The sequence below is a fragment of the Sminthopsis crassicaudata genome, chromosome 1, assembly GCF_048593235.1.
Source record: "Sminthopsis crassicaudata isolate SCR6 chromosome 1, ASM4859323v1, whole genome shotgun sequence".
Taxonomy (NCBI): domain Eukaryota; kingdom Metazoa; phylum Chordata; class Mammalia; order Dasyuromorphia; family Dasyuridae; genus Sminthopsis; species Sminthopsis crassicaudata.
The window spans coordinates 486338737-486362931 of record NC_133617.1 but is presented as its reverse complement, the minus strand read 5'-3'; the positions used below and the strand labels follow the sequence as shown (position 1 = coordinate 486362931).

Genomic DNA, 24195 nt, shown 5'->3' with positions numbered 1-24195 from the left:
GACTGTCCCTCATGCTAGGAATGCTCTTCCTTCTCAACTCTGCTTACTGACTTCCCTGGCTTCCTTTGAATACATCTTTCACAAAAAGCTTTTCCAACCTTTTCTAGTCTATTAATTATGTCCTATTTTTCCTGTATATAACTTGTTTGTTTATATTTATGTGCCTCTTGTTTCCTTCATTAGATTAAAAACTTATTGGGCAGCTAGTTGGTGCAGTGGATAGAGCACCAACCCTGAAGTCAGGAGGACCGTTCAAATATGACCTCAGATACTTAATACTTCCTGGCTGTGTGACCCTGGGCAAGTCACTTAACTCCAATTGCCTCAGCAAAAAAAAAAAAAAAAAAATTACAAATTTATTGAAGATAGGGACTATCTTTGCCTCTTTCTGTATACCTACTTAGCACAGTGCCTAGAAAAAAAGTAGATACTTAAGTGTTTATTGATTGGCATTTAAAAAAATTTTTTTTGTTTCATATAATTTAGTAAGCAAATAATAAAATGGAACTTTAGGCATAATTTATTCTGATTTGAGATTACCTCATAGAATGTGTATATGTATGTTTCTATTTGCAATTTGTTTTAATGTTACTAGAAAGTATTCTCACTGATATAATTTAAAAAAAATTTTAATTTTAATTTAATTTTTAAAAATTTTTTTAAATTTTTATTTATAATTTTTTTCACAGTATATATGCATGAGTAATTTTTAAAATATTTATATATATATTTTTTATAACATTATCCCTTGTATTCATTTTTCCAAATTATCCCCTCCCTCCTTCTACTCCCTCCCCTTGATGACAGGCAATCTCATACATTTTACATGTGTTACAATATAACCTAGATACAATATATGTGTGTAAATACCATTTTCTTATTTTACATTAAGTATTAGAATATAATCAAAAAACTGATCTTCAACTTTGCCTCTTCTAAATTGTCAGATGGATGACTACTACAGCAAGCTAGAATCCAATATAATGTGACCATAACAAACTTAAGAAATAAAACCTTCATTCTGAGTTGGTATATTAGGGGAAATTTTTGTTCCGGGACCAAAGGGACATGGATAAGTACTTTCTGATAAGGAATTATCTTCATTTTTATAATTAATGGAAATTTTGTTTAAGCATTTTAAATTATTGGGGAGAAAGATTGTGCTCTTAAATGTTCTTGGTTTTACCCTTATAGATTCTCAACAAGATTGCTTGTGGTAATCTAAACTAACTAGCCTCTAGTAGGTAATGGTATCTTATGGGAACCTATAAAACAGAAATAATAATACCAGTTACACCTACTTTGCAGAATTGTTGATTTATGTTTTAAAAAATATTTATATATATATCTTTGCAAACTTTAGGATGCTATGTAGATGATCACTTCTGATAATGGTAGAAATGCAGGAGAAAGATACCCTGTTCTCAAGGAACTTGCAAAATTACTACCTATAAACAATTTGAAAACAATTAAATAGAAAACTTATCTCTAATAAATGCAGTAGTTACGAAAAGGATGAATATAGATTAATCAGAAAGCTTACTTAAATAAGTTCACTTTGAAAGATAAGCTTTTAGATAAGTAAAGTGTGGGAGGGAGAACATTTTAGATCATAGGGTTTTGACTTAGAGATTCAAATTTAACATTGGTAGAGGTGCCCTATAGACTGTCTTGCAGGTCTCTAATTTTACAGATGAAGAAACTTAAGAGAGAGGAGGGGTTTTTAAGTGGCTTGTCTGAGATCCTTCAGCAAGAGACAAAGTCAAGGACTGAATTAATGGTATCTCTAAAACTGATGTATTTTCCATTGATCCATACTGCTTCTGGGACTAGTATGAGGAAGATGTGAAGAAAAAATAAGCATGGGATGTGTGGGATCAGTGAGTACTCTGGAGTGGGGAGCCACCTGTTCAACAGTGTGGAAAAACTGGATATAGCATAAGGCCAAATTAGAGAGGTTGTAAGTCAAATGTATGTTTGAAGTTAATGCTGTGACCATTATAGGAAGCCACAGAGAGGATAATGACATGCAAAAAAGCAGTAGTTGAGGGAGATTTAACCTTGCAACATTGTGCAAAATTGATATAAGAAAAAGGGAAGCCAAAGATCAATATTGGGAATGTTTCCTGGGATGAAAGTGTTCTGAAAATATACCAGGGGGCCCTGCATATAGGAATATAAGTGACATTTTTGTAGCCCCTGGATCTCCATTGAGGGAGCAACTGATAAAGGCCTATCTTATTACTTGAATGTGCCTTTTACATATAAATCATTTTCTATAAACCTTACATATCAGCAGGTATCATTTTATTCAATCTTACCACATCTCTGCTATTAGGAAATCATGGAAATGTGATTAGAAACCTATGGAGCTATAGCAGTAAAGAGATTCACACAAGATCACATAGCAAATGCAGAGTTGGGCTGATGCAGAATAAGTGTTCTTTCTTGTAGTTTTCAGTCTCATCTCAACAACTGCTCTCTATTTATGAGAATCATTGGAGAGTTTCTTTAGTTTTTAGGTCTCCATATGGATGGACTTCATGCCACTTAATTTACTTTGTTAGTGACACTACCATAAAGCAATTAAAACCAAAACAGGTTTTGTCATTTTACCTACCAAAATGGGGGAAGATAATTTTTATTTCAGTATTTTAAAAATATTATAAAATTTTTAAAATAGGAGGCTATATATCATAAACTAAATATATCATAAACTAAATCAGATTCAATATGGCCCTTATTACTCTTAACATAAGCAGATCCTAAGAATCCAGTCGTGTAACACAAGGATGGCCTCTCTTTTATGATGTAATCAGATAGCACTATAAGGAGCCTTAAGTTGAGTGGTAAATGTGAAAGATGGCTACATTCTAAATTTGAGCAAACATTAATTCATTTGAAAACTATGTTCAGAATTAACTTAGAATTATAGATTTTTAAGTCATCCTGCATTGCCATTGTCCCTGGTTTTCTTTTACAAATGGAGAAAATGAGGCCCAGAAAGTTCAAGAAACCTGTCCCCCAAGCAGGAGCCAAACTAGAAGTTCCAGCTCCCTTCTGTTCATTTCTATTCCATAGTGCTGTTTTGTTCTCTTCACAGTATGGTAGTGAATTTCTAAAATCTAAAAATTACTCCTCCAGAAATCTAGAACTTAAGGTTATCATTTCTTTCAGGAGAATTTATAGGTTAATAATATACATATTTTAATTTTATAAAAAGCTTTTTATCATTTTTGCAAAAGCATCATCAACCCATCCTAAATTTAATGGCATCATGTCCATTTTAGGCTATCTGACCACAGTGAAATATGTTGGCCTTTTATGGATAATGTGTTAATACCTCAGGTTATAGTTTCATTTTTTTATTAAAATTAAAGTAACTCATAGCATGACTTATTTCTTTAAAAGGCTGGCTTCTTATTTTTTGTTTTTTAGGTTGTAGACCTGAGGGTTCCATGCTACTTTATATAAACATAATATCAAATTATAGTTTTGGAAAATATATAAATTTTCTAATTTGAAGCTTCATAATAGAATAAATGTTAGTAACAAAACTTGAAATTCTAAAAGTTCTAAATGGTGGTTAAATTTTTGGTATATGTATTCAGTATATTTTGCCGTTATTTAATATTTTATATTAATTAGAGTATTGTTCTCTTTTTGGTCTCAGGACTCCTTTGCACTCTTAAAAATTATTGAGTCTCTTCCTCCCCCAAGAGCTTTTGTATATAATGTGTTGTACCTATTGATGTTTACCATATTAGAAATTTTAAAATCTTAGTATTATTATAAAAATAGTTTTAACCTCACAAACCTCCTTACGCAGTCTCTGGATCCTCCAGGACACCCTGATCCATACTTTGAGAATTGGCTACATTTGAGGGTAAAGCTGAGAGGAAGAGAAAAAGGAAATCTGAAAGAAAACAAATTACATACATGTCCATGGCAATTGTGAAGTGTGAGTCACAGATCAAGGGTGAGATTATACTCAGACATTTTGATTCTTCTAAGTTTCTCTCAGATTAGCACAATAGAATTTAACAACTTAACTTTTAAATAAGATAATGTTATTGTGTCCATTTGTTCACTGAGTAGTAAGGATCTTATATGCTGAGCACTGGTAATATAAACATAGGGAAGTAGTCCCCTGTTCTCAATTATCTTATATTCTATTAAGTGGGAAATAAAATGTTTACACATAGACTATATGTGTGTATGTACATTATTATAGATTATATTATACATATAGATTATGATATCTGTAATATTATTATATAGATTAGTATATGCAAAGTAATTTGGGGGAGAGGCAAACATTAAAAACTGAAGGAATTGGAAAAGTTCTCATGTAGATGATGGAACTTGAGCTGTTCTTGAAGATCAGATGAGGAGTGAGTACATTACAGGCATAGAGATCCAAAAGGTATTTATAATCCAGAAGATTGGGTATGAGGAACTAGGGAATAAGCCTGTTTGGGTGGATCATAGTATGTGTTTAATGGTGGTTGGTGGTGCTTGAGGAAATAGAAAGCCACTGGAAATAAAAACAAACAAGTGATGTGGTCAGACTTGTGCTTTAGTAATATCAGTTTGGTCATTATGTATTTGCTAATTTTTCCTCTGCTAAGTCGGATTATGAGGAGCTTGGAAAAAAGAGTCTTCAACAAAGACATGTTTTACAAGAGATAGGGGGAGTGGTCACACACACACACACACACACACACACACGTCAGTGACAGTCTCTGTGGATAAAGTGACCCTTTTTTGCTTACCAAACCAAATTAACCTTTTTTCACGTACTCTTGATTGCATCTTCTCACATCTCCAGCAGATTACCTCCATCATTGTCTCAGTTTTTTCTTTAATTTTCAGTTTCTCCCTCTCTTCTCTACTCTTTCTTACTGCCTAGAAACATACCTGTGTTTCCTCCATTCTTTAAAAACATAGACCTCACTAAATTTTCTGTTTTTCTCTTTCCAAATTTTCTAATTAGTGCCTGCCTCTGTTTCTTCTCTCTTTAATAAATCCTCTGCAGTTCTGGCTAACAGCCTAATCATTCAACTGAAATTTTTCTCTCCATGTTGATCATTTATGAGTTGTTTTTTTGTTTTGCTTTGTTTTTTGAGCTTCCAATTAGTATGCATTTATTAGGCACTGTGCTCAACACTGGTGATACAAGAAAGGTAAAAATTGTTCTATTTTCAAAAGCTTTGCATTCTAAAGGGGAAGACAATTTTAAATTGGCATATATGAGGTCATATTATAGGAAAAATTGTAGCAGCTGACAACGAGGAAACGAGACATAGTTTACAATTCTGTAAGTTTCTTGAGTACTGTTAGCTTCTAGAAAGTATTACCTCTCTCTTGACTATTACAATAGATTGCCAATTGGTCTCTTGCCTCATGTCTATCATATAATCTTTTCTTCATCCACCTGCCAAAGTATTTTCCATAAGAACTGATCTATTCTTACTTAGTCAATCAACTTCACTGATCTATTCTTACTTAGTCAACTTCGATCACTCCTTGTCATCTCTTTAATCAAATTTGAACTCTTCTTTGGCATTTAAATCTCTATTCTGATTGTAACTGACAATACAGCCTCATTTTACATTATTCCTCCTTGTGAACTCTGTTCTAGATAAACTTCTTCCTATGGTTCATACATTATGCTTCATCAGCCACCTCTATGTCTTTTTGTTGGTGAGAATACATTCTCAGTTTACCTCTTAAAAGTCTGCCAAACTCATATCAAATACTTGAATGTCCTGAGCTCCCTAACTTCTAGTGCCTTTCCTCTCTAACCTACCTTGAATTAATTTTATATCACATATAAAAATATTTAAATAGTACATGTTACTATTACATCTGGCATTCTTCATGTAAATATTTAACTGCATGACTGTTTTATTCTTGTTTTTCTTACCTTATCATCCAGCACAGTGCCTGACATGTAGCAGATACTCAATACATGCTTGTTCATGGCAAAACCAGGATTCAGAAGAACTCTAGCTTTTTGGTTTTGAGCTATTATCATTCATGTTCTCTTCCTCCTTTCTTGCTTTCCTATGCAGAGACCTTGGCATTCAGATCCAATTAATCAACACATATTTATTGACGTAACTAGAAAGTATAAAGCACTGTGCTGCACATTTAATTGTCTAAAAGGTGGAGTATAGATTGAGAGTTCTTAGAGCCAGTGAGTGGTGTTACGCACATATAAACTGTCATATAAGGAGCTGTTGGCTAAATGATTGGAGGGCAAGTTGGATCAGTTTGCCATCTTGAATAGTAAATCAGAGGAAAAAACCATTTTAAAGTAAAGGTGATATAATTAGATCTGTGTAACTTTTCTGTATCAAGAACTATAACAATTGGCACTTCTTTATAAAGGCATTGAAGCTTGGATTTCAAAGGTCACATTATTAATCACAGTGCCATAAATGTATAAAGAGTGTCTATTTCCTTTTGTTGTTGTTGTTGTTAGTTTAGATATAAAAGTAAAGGCAGAAAAAAAAATAAAGGCAGCAGGGAATAATTTTTTTTTTTTAAACACAGGTCCTAGGGTGTTTTGATATTTGTTAATAAAATTGTAGATTTCTAAAAGATCATAATGAAATTTAAACTGTAATGTTTCATTATCTTGAATAGTTCATATCAGAGGTCAAGAAAAAACAAATTTTGAGTTCCTCATCATTTTATTGCTTAATATGATATCATTTGCAAAGCAAATAACAAGAAAAATGTTTCTTTTGATTTTTTTCTCTTACAGAAAAGTAGAACAGAAGTCTTAATGAAATCTGTTTCACAAATGCTAACTCTCTTTTTTCTTGTTCTTTTCAGTACTTTGTGCCAAGAACCTTGCAAAGAAAGACTTCTTCAGTAAGTAAACGCCCATTACTTCTGACCTACAAAATTCTTTACATGTATAAGTTTTTGAACTTTTAAACCTTTTAAATAAATGCCTAAAACAAGTCATTGGGTGTGTTCAATAATATTGTCCTCTACTGAATGGACTGACATAGCCTGGCCTAGACAAGAACCCATGACTTCATTCTCATGTAATCGCAGATTAGAGATTACTAAATTAAGAGGAAGAAAACCTTTTCTGTTTCCACACAGAGAATTTTGGTTAGGGCACTAGAATTGGAATCAGGAAGAACTGTATTCAAATCTTGCTGCAAATACTGTGTAAACATTGTACTGTAATCCTGGGGCAAGGAGAAGGGAAATAAACATTCATGTGTCCCCACTATGTGCCAGGAATTGTGCTAAGTGCTTTTGCAAATATTTTTTCATTTGATTCTCATAACAAGTCTGAGAGTTAAGTGCCCTTATTATTCCAATTTTAGAACTGAGGAAGTTGAGGCTAGCATTAAGTGACACAGTATGTGTCACACAGCTAGTACATGACTGACGCTAGATTTGAACTCAAGTGTTCTAGACTCCAGGCATAGCTGAATAGTTAATCATAGCTGGCCTTCTTAGATTACTTCTAGCTCTAAATCTGTGGATCCTATTCATCTGCAAAGATTGATGGTTAAAGGGATCTCACTATGAATCTTTTTTTAATAAAGTAGAAAATTATTTTCCAAATAGTCATCAGCTGTTGTTATTAAGTTTAGATTTTCTTATATGCTAATCTTAAGAACTTAATTGGACTTTTTTACTTAGTAGTCTTCACAGATAGGACAACCAAATATTATAAACAAGATATTCTGATGATATTTAAAGTCAGTAATCTGACCTAAACTTTTTTTTTAATTTTTTTATTATATATATATATATATTTATAATATTATCCCTTGTATTCATTTTTCCAAATTACCCCCCCTCCCTCTATTCCCTCCCCCCGATGACAGGCAATCCCATACATTTTACATGTGTTACAATATAGTCTAGGTACAATACATGTGTGTGAATATCATTTTCTTGTTGCACAATAAACATTAGAATCCGAAGGTACATGCAACCTGGGCAGACAGATATTAGTGCTAACAATTTACATTCACTTCCCAGTGTTTCTTCTCTGGGTGTAGCTACCTCTGTCCATCATTGATCAACTGGAAGTGAGTTGGATCTTCTTTATGTTGAAGATTTCCACTTCCATCAGAATACATCCTCATACAGTATTGTTGTTGAAGTGTACAGTGATCTTCTGGTTCTGCTCATTTCACTCAGCATCAGTTGATGTAAGTCTCTCCAAGCCTCTCTGTATTTCTCCTGCTGGTCATTTCTTAAAGAGCAATAATATTCCATAACCTTCATATACCACAATTTACCCAACCATTCTCCAACTGATGGACATCCATTCATCTTCCAGTTTCTAGCTACAACAAAAAGAGCTGCCACAAACATTTTGGCACATATATGTCTCTTTCCGCTCTTTAGTATTTCTTTGGGATATAATCCCAGTAGTAGCGCTGCTGGGTCAAAGGGTATGCACAGTTTGATAACTTTTTGGGCATAATTCCAGATTGCTCTCCAGAATGGCTGGATTCTTTCGCAACTCCACCAGCAATGTATTAGTGTCCCAATTTCCCCACATCCCCTCCAACATTTATCATTATTTGTTCCTGTCATCTTAGCCAATCTGACAGGTGTGTAGTGGTATCTCAGAGTGGTCTTAATTTGCATTTCTCTGATCAATAGTGATTTGGAACACTCTTTCATGTGAGTGGATATAGTTTCAATTTCTTCCTCTGAGAATTGTCTGTTCATATCCTTTGACCATTTATCAATTGGAGAATGGTTCGGTTTCTTATAAATTATGGTCAGTTCTCTATATATTTTGGAAATGAGACCTTTGAATCTGACCTAAACTTTAAGAAAATCATTTTGGTGGATGATTGGAGAAGAGAAAGACTTGAGGCAAAGCCACCTGCAGGCTATTGCAGTAGTCTAGGTGTGAGGTGCTGAGTGCCTGCACTACAATAGGAGCAGTGTCAGAAGAGAAGAGGACATATTCAAAAGATATTGCAAAAGAAATTATCAGGTCTTGATAAAAGCTTGAATGTGGGGAGAGGGGACAGATAATGAGGATTCACACATTTGAACTTGATCAGTTGGGAAGATAATGTTGCCCTCTACAGTAATGGGAAGGGTATAAGGAGAAAGATAATAAATTTCATTTTGAACATGTTTAGTTTAAGATGAATACTAGACATTGAATTATCTGAAAAATAGTTGGAGATGCAGGATTGGAGGCTAGTAAAAAGACAAAACCCTGAGGGACAATTACAGCCTGAAAGTATGATTTGTATAAGTATCCAGCAAAGGAGACTGAGAAGTGAACAGATAGGTATCAAGGAAAACCAGGAGAAAGTTGTATCTACAAAACTTAAAGAATCTCTAGGAGAAGGTATAATGTCAAAGGTACCAGAAAGGTCAAGAAGCATTAGGATTGAAAAAGGTCGCTGGAATTGGTCATATAGAAATCATTAATAATTTTGAAAAGAGGTGTTTCAGTGGAATGATAAGATCAGAAGAAACTGGTTTATTAAGGGGTTGAGAAAGAATTGAGGAAAAAAAGTGGAGGCATTTGTTGCAGATAACCTTTTTGAAGAGTTTAGCCATGAAGAGCAGAAGAAATATAAGGTAATAGCAAAGATTTATTATTGGTTATTCCAAATTAACCTTCATGTGAAGAGAGATTAGAATTGTTTTGTTTGGTTCCAAAGAGCAAATATGTAGAACTTACAAGGAAGTAGATTTCAGCAAAATGTAAAGGAAAACTTCCTGGAAAATGAGTGTAAATGTAGAATGGAATGCGTTATCGGGAAATTGAATACCTTTCCCCCTTCTAGCAGAAACTGGAGGTGGACCACTAGACATGGGTTAGGGATGAGGGAGTGGAGGTGGGGATGGTTGTGAGTTGTTTTGATGGAGAAATGTTGGACTTTGTGGTCTTTAAGATCCAAAGATCCCATGATTATGAAATTTTATTCCCTTAACATTTGCTTTCTTACCTATAAAACTGCTTTGACATGTTTTTAAGACTCTACTTTAGGTGTCCAAGAGTTTATAACAAATACAAATGTATTTAGAATTCTTAGTTAAGTATTAGATCAGTTAGATCTCTTAGAATTTCTTAGAAAAAGCTTATTTTACAATTTCTTCTTTCTTAACTTTGAATGGAATTTCTAAATATACAGTGCTCTTTCCTGGATTAGATCGCTTTAGTATCCCTTCTAGCCCTAGTGTTGGGTCTTTGGTAATAGATTTCTTTAAATATAGACATTATCTTTTTACTCTTGTCTAGGACTTCCTGACCCCTTTGCAAAAATAGTGGTTGATGGGTCTGGTCAATGCCATTCAACTGATACCGTGAAAAACACATTGGATCCTAAGTGGAATCAGCATTATGATCTGTAAGTTTACTGAAGGGAGATGTGCTTATATATAAAGGGGAAAGAAAAAAATAAAAACCTTAAGGGATGAATTAGCCATATTTTCATTTATTGATAACAAAATTGGTGGCTAAATTCCAAAATCTTGGGGGGAGTAGGAAAAGAGAACATGGGAGAGGGTCCAGACCTCCCAGATTTCCTCAGTGTACAGAATATTTTATATAGAAACTTTCTCCCCCCAAGCCCTGACTTCTCCTCTTAGAGAGTTGCCTGGAACACTGAGAGGCTGAGGAACTTTCCCATGGTTACCACATTCATATTTTTAAAGGTGGACCTAAAAGCCAGTCTTCTGTCCTTTGTACTACACTGCTTCTCAAATTAGCCTTGTTCATTTAAAAATATATATCTAAGTTACAAAATCTCTGTTTATGAAGTTTTTATCACTTTTAGTCTCTAACCATCATGTTGGATCAGAAGACTTTATGACCCATTTCAGAACTGAATCTAAATTCTGACTCTCCTTATTCTTTTGAAGATTATAAGTTCCTTGAGGGTAGCAATTTTTGTCTTTCATTTTTCTATCCTCAGCACATAATATAGAGTTCCTTGAACACAGGAGCTATTTAAATCAATATTCATTTAAATTATTTGTATTTGAGTATACCATTGCCCAAACATCCCCATAAAAACACAGTTTATAAGTCCACTATTAACTCTGCTAATAGTTCACATATATTAAGTTCAATATTTCACTATTCTAAAGAATCTTTTGCATAGTTTTAATCAGATGGCATAATGTAGAACCAAAACTTACTGAATTTGCCATGTATTGTACAATCTTTTCAGATATGTTGGAAAAACTGATTCGATAACCATTAGTGTATGGAACCACAAGAAAATCCACAAGAAACAGGGAGCTGGCTTCCTGGGGTGTGTGCGTCTCCTCTCCAATGCCATCAGCAGATTAAAAGATACTGGATGTAAGACCCAAAGGCTTGTTTTCTGCTTTTTAATGTAGTTTAAATAGACACTATTTATTTGAATACTGAAAACAGATTTTCTACTTTACTCCCCAGTTAACATTTCCTTGGGTTAAATTTTGAATTGCTTGTTTACAGATCAGCGTTTGGATCTATGCAAACTAAACCCCACAGATACTGATGCAGTTCGTGGCCAAATAGTGGGTAAGTCTTTTGTTATCTCTATAAAATCATTGTGTGATATAGTCCTTTCTTTATGTCTGGCAAATATGTCATCATGGGCAAGTGTTGAAAGAACCTTCTTACAACATCATAAATACTTTAAGAAACAAAACAGTCACCAGAGTTATCTCCTGCCATTAGTTGTTTTTCATAGTGTTTATTATTGTTACCTGTTTCTTTTCTCCCTTGTGCCATCATTTTAAGATGAATATAAAATCATATTTATTTGTATTTAACTTAAAATTTTTTAGCATTTTATAATGTAATTATTGATTATAAGAATGATGCCATTTTATGAAGAATTAGGGAAATTATCCTTTTCTCTAGAAAGTTTATTATAGTTCTTGAATGGCAAAGAATATTTTTAAGGAATTCATTTTCAGCATAAACTATAACAATTCAAAGTTTTAGTAACCAAAAAATTTTAAAACAGTCAAGGAGCTTTGGCAAACCATATATAACACACATATTAAATGTATGCTAGTTCATTTTTAATTATTACTTTGTTAAATAGCTTAGTGCTGCTGCTGTTCGGGGTTCTTGGGTAGATATAACAAAGGCCATACCCATATTATTCAGGATAAATTCCTTGGAATGGAAATTGATGACCATCACCCAGACAATCTTATAAAAAATATAGGTCAAACATTATTATATGACTGCCTTGAGAGATTGCCATGGTAAATTTGGTCATGGGTGAGTAAATTACAAAAGCTTCTTTAAATTAAAAAGTACTCAAACACTGAGGTTGTACACATTCATGCTTTTGTTTTGCTCTTGATTTCTTTGTTGGATGTTTTAGAAAATGATGCTGCAAAGTTGTGGGGTGGGGGTGGAGGAGACAAATGAGATATTGAGCCTGAGGTTTTATTAGTTCCCTTTATGGTGACATCTAGTGATGGTGAATTTCCAAAGTTATGTTTTGGCCTTTGTTAGCAGTGCCATCTTTTTATCACTTTAACCAAAGTGAATTATTAACTTTAAAAACTTCAGAATTTGCAAAGATTGAGGAGCTAGCTTTTAGGAAATAAAGTATCTTTTTTCTGACCTGAAGTAGCAAATGTCAGAATGGAATTCTGTTACTGTGGTGCTATTTTCTGGTAGGAGAAATTGCTTCCTACTTGGGGTTATGTACTTGCTACCTCATACTTTTTTAAAGTTAGAAATCCACTATGGCTCACAAGTTACCATAGAATAAGATAGGTTTTGATACATGATTTCCTTTGCTTTTTTAGTCAGTTTACAGACACGAGACAGAATAGGCACTGGAGGCTCTGTTGTGGACTGCAGAGGACTCTTAGAAAATGAAGGGTATGTATAACTGAAGAGAAGACTTCAAAACTCCTTCCTTCTACTTATTTCCCACATGAATGACAGGTTCTTTTTATGCCATTGTGCCCTGATAAATGCTTGTAAAATATTACAATGCAAAAGAAAATTTGTATCAAAAGATCCTTGTTCTTAAGAGAAAAGTCTATAAAATGTAAACTTGTCTATAAGATTAGATTAAAAAATAAAGATTTATGTTTTTAAAGTTAATATTTGAACTCTTTTATGCTTCCTAGACACTAAATTACTTAGAAAAAAATTTAACTCTGGTTATTTGGAAAATAACTACCATTTCTTGTACTGCCATCAGTCACATGATCCTTCTTTGCAGTGCAAACATCTTTTTCAGTCACTGCTATCCCTAGAAAAGAACCTTTGGTGACCTAGATGACATTTCAGTGCAAGTTCTTTTAACTTTGGATACTTGAAAGACACTATCATTTCTGTTAAATGATTCATAATGAATGTTGTAGAACAAATCTATTGGGATTCTATAGTTGACAAAATAAAAGAAATAGGTTTAGTGTATGTGATGAAACTTGTTTGTTTGTTTTTTTGGGGGGGCTGAGCCAGTTGGGGTTAAGTGACTTGCCCAGGATCACACATCTAGGAAGTGTTGTATCTGAAGCTAAATTTGAACTCAGGTCCTCCTCACTTCAGGGCTGGTGTTCACTGTGCCACCTAGCTGCCCCAACTTATTTAATTTTTAAAGTTCCAAACTTATTAACCTAAACACTTTGACCCCTTTTACATTGTGACTTTTCCTGTTTCAGAACGGTTTATGAAGACTCAGGTCCTGGAAGGCCACTTAGCTGCTTTATGGAGGAACCAGCCCCATATACAGACAGTACTGGTGCTGCAGGTGGAGGAAATTGCAGATTTGTGGAATCTCCAAGTCAGGATCAAAGACTTCAGGCACAGAGACTTCGAAATCCTGAGGTCCGAGGTCATATCCAAACCCCTCAAAATCGACCACATGGCCACCAATCCCCTGATCTACCTGAAGGCTATGGTAAATTTACTCATAATCTTAGCCAAAGTGTTTCATGTTGCTTATTTTTAAAAATCTGTTTTGACTCTGTGTTCATAATTTATATGCTTGCACTTTATACTAGTTTTGTTAGGGTAAAAGCATACACCTTAGAAATGAAAACAAGCTTCAAGAGTTGTAGATGTTATCTGCATAATAGGATAAGAAGTAAATACTTGTAAAAATTACTTGTAAATCTAGTTTATGCCATCATGGTTAAATTATGAGAACACTAGAAAGAAGAAATAGTAAGTAGAACTTGGAATAGGCAGTAAAGAAAAATTTATCAAGTTCCATAATTCCATTGTAGAAAGGATGGTATCGAGGTTGAAATGAAGAGGTGACCATTTCTAGAAAACAACAAAAGCAAAAATCTTCACTGAGTAACAAAAGTAACGAAAGATGGTAATTTAGATTTGGGAAATGAAAGCAAAAGTGACAGTCATCTGAGGATAAAGAAAAGGTCAGAATTACATTATCACTAATAAGCAGTTAACATATATATATAGCTAACATAAGGTGGTGGGGGGGTGCACCATACCTGAGCAAGTTGGATAGGCACCTTAAAATAAATCATGATCTATGATAGTTTGTCAGAAGCTAGCTACCATTGTTTTCAGATTGTATTCTCCTGTGGGATGTGTAAATGAACAGTACTATTTACAATGAAAATGTTCAGACACTTAAGAGAAGAACTGAAATAATTGCTTGAAATTTTTCCTAGATTTTAAGTAATTGTAGTTGCTCTGTTGTGTTTTCAATCCTTTGTGCAGAACAAAGAACGACAGTCCAAGGACAAGTTTACTTTTTGCACACACAGACTGGCGTGAGCACATGGCATGACCCTAGAATACCAAGGTATGTTCACAACTACACGTGATCAAAGCTAGTTGATCATTGCCTGGATCCCCAAGTAGAGCTGATATAACCCATTATGTTTGTAACTCTGAACTTTGAAGAAGCAGCAGCAAAGTGATTCCTTTATTACAGCAGTCTTACATTTCCTTAATGACTTTAATACAGGCACAGCCCTGCTGCTCTCTTCCAGATTTTGAGCATATTTTAACTTTTGACAGCTGCTGAAACAGAAGTGAATCATTTAAAAACTGATCAGCATATTGGATATCTTGAAAAGAGATTTCCCTTCTTGCTCTAGATTAAATTAAAAGTAGGTCTTATTTGAAACTCAGATACAATTTTCAGGATGCATGGTCCTATTTAAAACTAAAGTAGCTTCATCTTTGAAGAGAGTCTCACTCTCTGTCTTGTCTTATTCTCTTCCCAAAGGTTTTGAACTGTGTTATAAAGAAATTCCCATTTGCCAAAATCTCTTATCATCTCTTTTTGTAGTGGCAAAGAATTAAAAATTGAGAGAATGCCTATCAGTTGAGGAATGATTGAACAAGTTGTGGTAATATAAATGTAATGGAATACATTGTGCTATAAGAAGTAATAAGAAAAATCTGTTAAAGACTTAGATGAATTGATATAAAGTGAAGTGAGCAAAAGCAGGAAAACATCAACTATGATAGCTGTAGCCCTTCTCATTGTATTGCTGAGAATGATCCAATACAATGATCCAAGACGATTCCAAAAGACTCATGACAGAAAATGTTATCTGTATCCAGAGAAAGAGCTGTGGAATTTGAATGTGGATTGAAGCATACTATTTTCACTTTATTTTCTCATGTTTTTATTTTTCCTTTTGCAAATTGTAAATTTTTTACTGTTTCTTCTTTCACAATGTTTTTTTGTTTTTTTTAATTGAAACTATATTCTAAGAAGCAAGTGTACAAAAGGAATAATTTCCAAGTTGTGAGAATGGTTAAGAGTCAAAGTTTGAATTCTTGATTGAGATTAAAATGGAAATAAATTTTATATGATTAAATATCAAATTGCTTACCCTTTAGGGAAGGAGGAGAAACTGACTCAAAATTTTATAAAAAATGAATGTTAAAAGTTTTCTTTTTATGTAATTGAAAAAAAATAAAATATTACATAAAAATGAAACAAATATTAATAAAAGATTTTGGATGATTCCAAAAAAAGTTTCCCAGATAAGAATAAATACTTCTGAAATCAGATCAAGTGGATACCGCATTTTGCTCTCTGAAATGTCTCTTGGATTTTATTCCTTTTTCAGTCTAAAGACAGCATTACTATATAACTACTACTGAGTTGTTTAAAATGTATTTAAAATTGCCCCCTCTTTTTTTATCCAGAATTTGTTTTATCTGGGCTTAGCTTGCTTCCATGTAGGATGAGTATAGAGTGAACTTACACTTATGATCTGTAATTAGAATTTAAATACCTCAGGGCAGCTAGGTGGTGAAGTAGTTAGAGAATCAGCCCTGAAGTCAGGAAGACCTGAGTTTAAATCTGGCCTAAGATACTTAGCACTTCCTAGCTGTGTGTCTTTGGGCAAGTCACTTAACCTCAATTGCCTCAGCAAAAAAAAAGAATTTAAATTTCTGAAAACAAAAAGTAAGGCCTGCTGTAAGAAAATTAAGGTTATTTGGTCTTGTTAAAAGAATATAACAGATTAGCATAGTAGATTTAAAACTGGAAGGGATCTTTAGAAGGCATCTAGTCCAATTCCTTGATTCTAAAGAAGAGGAAAATAAGGCCCAGATGACTTGAATGACTTGACCACTGTTACATAGACAGCAGTTGAAACCAGATCCTCCCAACTCCAGAGATTCTGCTTTTGCCACTGACATTTTTCTCTGAATAATTAATCAAATGATTAATTGAGAAATACTTGCTTAAAAGAATGCTAATTTTGAGGTAACAATTCCTTGGGCTATCTCTTTATGAGGTAGGTTGAATTTTGTTTTGTTTTGTTTTTTTTTAACATTTTAAAAAGTTTGTATTGGTATCTTCTGTTTTTACATATTTTCCCAGAACATGTGTTCTTCCCTTCTTATCCTCCCCAAAGAACCATCCCATGTAACAAGAATTTAAAAAGAGGGGGGAAAGACTGGTCAGCAAAATTTAGGGATACATTAGTTGAGCCTGACAATATGCATTATTTCACTCTTGTAGGCCTATGCATAAATGCCCATCTCTTGAGGAGTAGCCTTGATCACAACAGTTAATATGGTGTTCAGTTTCAGGTTTTTGTATTTCCATTTACAGGATCATAGGCATTGCATGCATTGTCTTACTGCCTCTATTTCTTTCACTTTGCACCTATGTGTGTCTATCTTCATGCGTTTCTCTGAATTTTTCATGTTCATTATATTCCATGACACAGGAATGTTGGATGCCATACATCATTGTTTTTTCAAATACTATTTAATAAAAACTTGTCACCTTCAAAAAATTTGGTGTTGGCTGAAAATATGTGGAGTAAGTCAAAGAAATTTAATATTTAACTTTGTGAATTAAGAAATGTTTTGTCATATGATACTGCAATATCCTCCCTTTCTCTTTTGTAAGCAAATTTCCTTTTACGTCAAATAGTTTCAAGTCCTGAATGTTTAATTTTGATTTTTCAAATTTTTCTGCTGCATTGTGGCTTGGCTGGACAGCAGTTATTGTTCTCAATATAATGTGGATATTTAACCCTGTGGTCGAATGACCACACCATTTAGTAGAATTGCAGTGCTGTGGTTTTGATAAGCAATTCATTCACTTTATCTTTCTAAAATAGACTAATCTTTTTTTGTTCCTTTTTTTTTTTTATTGGTAGAGACCTTAACAGTGTGAATTGTGATGAACTTGGGCCCTTACCACCAGGCTGGGAAGTTAGAAGTACAGTTTCTGGGAGAATATATTTTGTAGATCATAATAACCGAACAACCCAGTTCACAGATCCAAGATTACATCATATTATGAAGTAAGTTTTTGTTATTTAATTTAGGATTTAGCTTCAGGCTCTGAAAAAGCTGCTTTTTTTTGGTAACATAACTATAGTGTTAGTAAGAAATAGGTGTAATAAACTCTTCCAAGTGTTTCTTGGGCATTTACGTAGTTTAAAACCTTTAATTACCTATTAGTACTACAACCATATGCTGTTGCCACCTTTTTCTTTTTTCTACACATCCTAAATAAAATTCATTGAAACTATTATTAAGCAGCTCCGTTAATAAAGCTCTTATGTAAGCAGCACTCTAATGAAATGTCATAGCCCTTAATGTGTTCTTCATGCTGGAGAAGTAAAATGAGATTTTTTTCATCAATGCCCACTCAGCACTCACTGTAAATGCTACCTATAGTCATAATGGATAATGTTACCTATCAGGGCTTACTTATTGCCTTCATCACAGAAAGATTTTGAATTGAGAATTGTTGTAGATCCTGTATTTATTGTTGCAGATTAGTTATGCTCTAACAGCATACATTTTTAAAAGTTTTTCTAATTGAAATTTTGTTCACTTTTAAAATTGCAGGAAATAAGTGGCTTGTTGTCTAGGCTTGAAAATTTCTTTGATTTTTGTAGTACTGTGATGTGGTTAGTTATAATTGGATTTTGTGTGTGTGTGTGTGTGTGTGTGTGTGTGTGTGTGTGTGTGTACATAGAGGCACATCATTCAGTATTAACTCCTTTTGTTATATTTCACATTTTAATTGGCAGCTGCCCAAAAGTAATGTGGTACAATAGTATTTCCTAGATTACAATATTAGGGTCAAAGGAAAAAAGATGTTTGTTTGACTTTCTACTTATATAAAATATAATAGAACTTCTTTTATAATACTAATGTCATATACTTTTAACATATTTAACAAGTGTGGGACTACCTGCCATCTAGGGAAGGGGATGTGGGGAATGAGGGGAAAATTTGGACCAGAAATTTTTGCAAGGGTCAATGTTAATAAATTTCCCAGTCTGTGTAATGAATTACTTTGTAAGGATACTACATATGTATTACAATCAGACTTTTAAATAATTTGCAATTCTCAGGCCTTTGTTTTTGAAGTAAATTTTACTTGTATTTCCTTTTTAGTCACCAATGCCAACTAAAGGAACCCAGCCAGCCTTTGTCAGTGCCGAATGAAGGGTCGTTAGAAGATGAAGAGCTACCTGCCCAGAGATATGAGAGAGATTTAGTACAGAAATTAAAAGTCCTTAGACACGAACTTTCTCTTCAACAGCCCCAAGCTGGGCATTGTCGCATAGAAGTATCCAGAGAAGAAATATTTGAGGTATTGAACACTACAACTCCGAGTAAGACATAGATTATAGATCTATAAGGTAGCCCAATTATTAATAAAGCCATACTGTACTGAATAGAAACTAATATAAATGAACCATTCTGTAAATAATTTCTTTGTTTCAATGAGAACTACTTTTATTTTTTGTTTCGTTTCCAAATGAGGCATTTAAGGCCTGAATGTTTTTAGAATCATATTTCCTCTTAAGTGATGTGGTACAACATAGGGGCTAGAGAGCTGGCTTTGGAATCAGGAAAAACTGGGTTCATGTCCCACTTCTGATACAGGCCCAGTGTAAGATACAAGTCCAGTGTAAGTTACTTCGTAGGTCACTGCCTCAGCCTAGGTAGCTCTCTCAGATTACACATTTCTGCAGGAGTTATGATTTGCATTAGTAGAGAGGATATCATTAACCAATAGAATCATAAACATACTTATCACCTTCCCCCCAAAAAATGATTCCCCAGAAGAGAAGTTTAGGTTAAACCTAGACCTCTGGATAATACAATGTGGTTTGTATTGAGACTGGTATCATATAAGCAAAATGAACCATTCTATGGCTGGCTACACTCGATGTGCCTTCAGTTCATACCTGTACATTCCTTGTTCAACAACAGGCATGTGAAGCACTTTTCATGATTAATAATTTTTCAATACTTGATTCCTCTTTCCTATGTAATTAGTTTCTTGTGAAATTTATTCTTCAGATCAGAACGGTCCTATGCAAGATGCCAAAATAATAAGTATCCCTCCTAATAAGTTCCTCTCCAGGTCCCTTAAAATGACGTCTTAAAACACACATCCCTGTAAGGCAAAATCCTTAGTCATCCCACTGCACCTTGATCATTTTTAGGCATCAGCAAATACTATAGGGATAAAAACAGGAAGGAAATGTATTATCAGTCTATCCAAGGAATGTCAAATGAGCAGAGGCAAAATCCAAAGTGGCAGATAGCGAGGTTTAAATGCTCCTTACTTTTAGAGATGGCTTATGAGCTAATGAGACATAAGTCAACACTAAAGAGAGTTGTGATTTTCTCCCACTTGAGAAATCTCTTTTGGCTTCAAATGAAGAAAATTCATAAAATTAGAATTATGGGGGAATTTTATGGAGCATCTGTTCCAAACTCTTCATCCTTCTCCCCAGTTTTTATATATCAGGAAACTGAGCTATAAAGAATACAATTGCTACCAGGCTGGAACTAGAATTGGTCTCCTGAGACCTATTCCAATGTTGTTCTTATATATTCATGACACTGATTTTCCTAATGCTTAGAATAATTTTCATTATTATTGCTGATATTAAGGTATATACATAATTTCATAGTTAATTATTAATTTTTCTAAATTTAGATATACCTCATTGTTAGTATTCTTTTCTTTCTCCTCCCCCAATCTCCACATCCTCACTGCTTACAAGAGCAAAACAAAACAAAACAAAACAAAAAACAAAAAAAAAGAGTAAAACAAAATTTGAAATTCATTTTATTCTATGACAGATATTTCTATTACTGATTTGGATCTTAGGTTGGGGGACAAGGCAAAGTCTCTCTAATAAGTTCTCTCTATACAAAGTATTCAAGGTATATAAAGACCTGGAAAAGATATACAAAGTATTCAAGGTATATAAAGACCTGGGAAAGACTTAATTGTTTATTTTAGAAGAGGGTTCTAATTTGTTCTCATACTGTTGAATTTTTTGAAAGAAATTCAGCTAAGTTTTGGTTGCCAGGGAATCTTCTTCTTTCTCTCTTGGAAAGGAAAAGTAACTAATAATTATTCCATTAAAATCCTAGTTCTACAAATGAGTCTTCATTTTTGTTAAAGTCTATTGAGTTGTATTGAGAGTAATCTTTAATTTAGAGAGTCTATTATCATATCCTGAAGTAATCAAAAATTTCATTTACAATTAAATTCCGGTTTTCCCTATATTATAGCATTTAACTGCTAGTAGGCACTTAATGTTTATTGACTGACCTGTATTTTAACACAAGTGAGCAAGGCACTAAAAAGAATGAAGAGTCAAGCTGAGTCCCTAACAAAAGAAATTCTAACTCAAAGGCTTCCTATATCAATGTAGAAAATCTCTGTTTATGATGCTTTTATAAATTTTAAGGAAAAAGGAAAAAGCCACCTCTCTCTGAAAACTGTTGTTTTCATATGTAGGAGTCTTACCGTCAGATAATGAAGATGAGACCAAAAGACTTAAAAAAGAGGTTAATGGTGAAATTCCGTGGTGAAGAAGGCTTGGATTATGGTGGAGTAGCCCGGTGAGTTTTGAATTATTCTACCTTTCTACTACTTTGGTTTTAGCCTGGCTCTAATAAGTTATTTAAAAAAGCAAATGTTCAAAGGATATGAACAGACAATTTTCAGATGATGAAATTAAAACTATTTCCACTCATATGAAAGAGTGTTCCAAATCACTATTGAGAGAAATGCAAATTAAGACAACTCTGAGGTATCATTACACACCTGTCAGATTGGCTAAGATGACAGGAACAAATAACGATGAATGTTGGAGGGGCTGTGGGAAAACTGGGACACTGATGCATTGTTGGTGGAGTTGTGAAAGAATCCAACCATTCTGGAGAGCAATCTGGAATTATGCCCAAAAAGTTATCAAAATGTGCATACCCTTTGACGCAGCCATACTACTACTGGGCTTATATCCCAAGGAACTACTAAAGAAGGGAAAGGGACCTGTATGTGCCAAAATGTTTGTGGCAGCCCTTTTCATAGTGGCTAGAAGCTGGAAGATGAATGGATGTCCATCAATTGGAGAATGGTTGGGTAAACTATGGTATATGAATGTTATGGAATATTATTGTTCTATAAGAAATGACCAACAGGAGAAATACAGAGAGGCTTGGAGAGACTTACATCAACTGATGCTGAGTGAAACGAGCAGAACCAGAAGATCATTATACACTTTAACAATGATACTGTACGAGGATGTATGCTGATGGAAGTGGATTTCTTCAACATAGAGAAGAGCTAATCCAATTCCAATTGATTAATGATGGACAGAATCAGCTACATCCAGAAAAGGAACACTGGGAAATGAGTGTAAACTGTTATTTTTACCTTCTGAATCCAATTCTTCCTGTGCAACAAAAAATTCAGTTCTACACACATATATTGTATCTAAATTATACTGTAATATATTTAACATATATAAGACTGCTTGCCATCTGGGGGAGGAAGGGAAAAAATCTGAATAGAAGTAAGTGCAAGGGATAATGTTGTAAAAAATTACCCATGCATATGTACTGTCAAAAAAAAGTTATAATTAAAAATAAAATAAAAATTAAAAAAAAAAAAAAAAAGCAAATGTATTCACATCTTAAGATATACAATCACATGAATGATGTTAATTTAATCTTTCTAGAATGGTAGAGACATTGCTGCCCTGACTGCAAGGAGATTTCATAGACACTCCCCTTTGTAAGAAAAAACTTAATGTCTTGTAGTTAAAGAAGGCTGTCAGAAAATACAAGTCCTTGTCTATTTACTTTTTAAAACTGGACCTTTAAACCTATGCACATGATTCTTTTGCTATTTACTTAAACTTAAAACTTGAAGAACTTGCTACTGAAGTCAAATTATGCTATAGATATAGATATTCTTTAAAAATGAATGTTCAAAAAAAATTGGATATCTTTTTTTACATCATCTTCATTCCCACATACATTGCTCCCTTCTCTCCTAACCAGTGAACCCACTGTAATAACAAAAGATATAAAAGAAAGAAAAGGGGAGAAAAGCAATTCAGTAAAATTAACCAACATATGAAGATTATATGAAAATATATGGACACCCAAAATTCTGTAAAGAAGTTAGGAGGGTATATAATTTTTTTAATCTCTTTTTTGGGAGCGCACACTTTAATTACAAGTTAAGTTTCATTCAAACAAATTGCTTTTAGAAGTGTTAAAAGAAACCTGAATTGAATAATCTCATATTTTGATGTGTTTGAATTTTCATGCTCTGGTTTTCTTTGAAATAGTTTATACTGCAACTTAGATGGCTTTAAAGATTTTTTTTTAATCTAAATTTCCAAATAGGTCCTTTTCCTTATAACAGAGTTATTGCTGTTATTTCTTCAAATTTATTAGGGCTTCTAAATTCTCTTCCACAATAGCTCTGAAACTTAAATTGAACTTGATTGTCTTTTTCTTAACTAAAAGACTTGAATTGTTTTTCCAAGTCTCATTTCTATTATAACTGCCTGTTCGTTGTCGTAGAGAAGCTGCCTTCTTTTGGACCAAGTTTTACTTGCACTGATCCTTAGGACAAATTGATTTCCTGACAAGAGGCCAATACTTCTTGCCTCTTTCTCCTTCTCCATCCCCACCCATCCTTGATGTGAATCTTCTATACATATTTCCACAATTATCATGCTGCACAAGAAAAATCAGATCAAAAAGAGGGGAAAAAACCAAGAAAGTAAACAAAAGCAAGCAAACAAAAAAAAGGTGAAAATATTATGGTGTGATCCACACTCAGTCCCCACAGTCCTTTCTCTGGATGCAGATGGCTCTCTCCATCACAAGTCTATTGGAACTAGCCTGAATCACCTTGTTGTTGAAAAGAGCCCTGTCCAGCCCTTTTTGTAGTGTCAAAAAACTGAAAACTGAGTGGATGCCCATCAGTTGGAGAAAGGCTAATAAATAAGTTATGGTATATGAATGTAAGGGAATATTATTGTTCTGGAATAAACGACCAGCAGGATGATTTCAGAAAGGCCTGGAGAGACTGACATGAACTGATGCTAAGTGAAGCGAGCAGAACCAGAAGATCATTATACATGGCAACATTAAGACTATATGATGAGCAAATCTGAGGTTTATGACTGTTTCCAATAATAAGATGATTGAGGCCAGTTGATCTTGTGATGAAGAGAGCCTTCTACATCCAGAGAGAGGACTATGGGAACTGAGTGTTTCACAATATAGTATTCTCATTTTTTTCACACATGTGGGTCCTTTCCCCTTTTTAAAGATCTCTTTGGGCTGCAAACCTAGTAGATACTATTGGATCAACATTTTGAATATTTTGATAACCCTTGGATATAGTTACATTTTGCTCTCCAGTATGGTTAACTCATTTCACAACTCCACCA

At 33.8% G+C, this 24195-nt stretch overlaps 1 protein-coding gene across 4 annotated transcripts in view; it reads left to right on the top strand.

The window, feature by feature from the left end:
• Window positions 1-24195, top strand: part of SMURF1 (SMAD specific E3 ubiquitin protein ligase 1) — a 113556-nt gene that overhangs the window by 58140 nt on the left and 31221 nt on the right. For 3 of the 4 annotated variants that reach the window (XM_074281245.1, XM_074281243.1, XM_074281244.1), the window contains 10 exons: window positions 6847-6885; window positions 10265-10373; window positions 11199-11332; window positions 11471-11536; window positions 12790-12865; window positions 13657-13895; window positions 14687-14771; window positions 17608-17754; window positions 18863-19061; window positions 21237-21340. In XM_074281245.1, the coding sequence (XP_074137346.1) occupies window positions 6847-6885; window positions 10265-10373; window positions 11199-11332; window positions 11471-11536; window positions 12790-12865; window positions 13657-13895; window positions 14687-14771; window positions 17608-17754; window positions 18863-19061; window positions 21237-21340 (1198 nt within the window). Of the gene's footprint in view, window positions 1-3874; window positions 3980-6846; window positions 6886-10264; window positions 10374-11198; window positions 11333-11470; window positions 11537-12789; window positions 12866-13656; window positions 13896-14686; window positions 14772-17607; window positions 17755-18862; window positions 19062-21236; window positions 21341-24195 lie in introns of those variants that run through there. The other variant, XM_074281246.1, reaches the window with a different exon arrangement.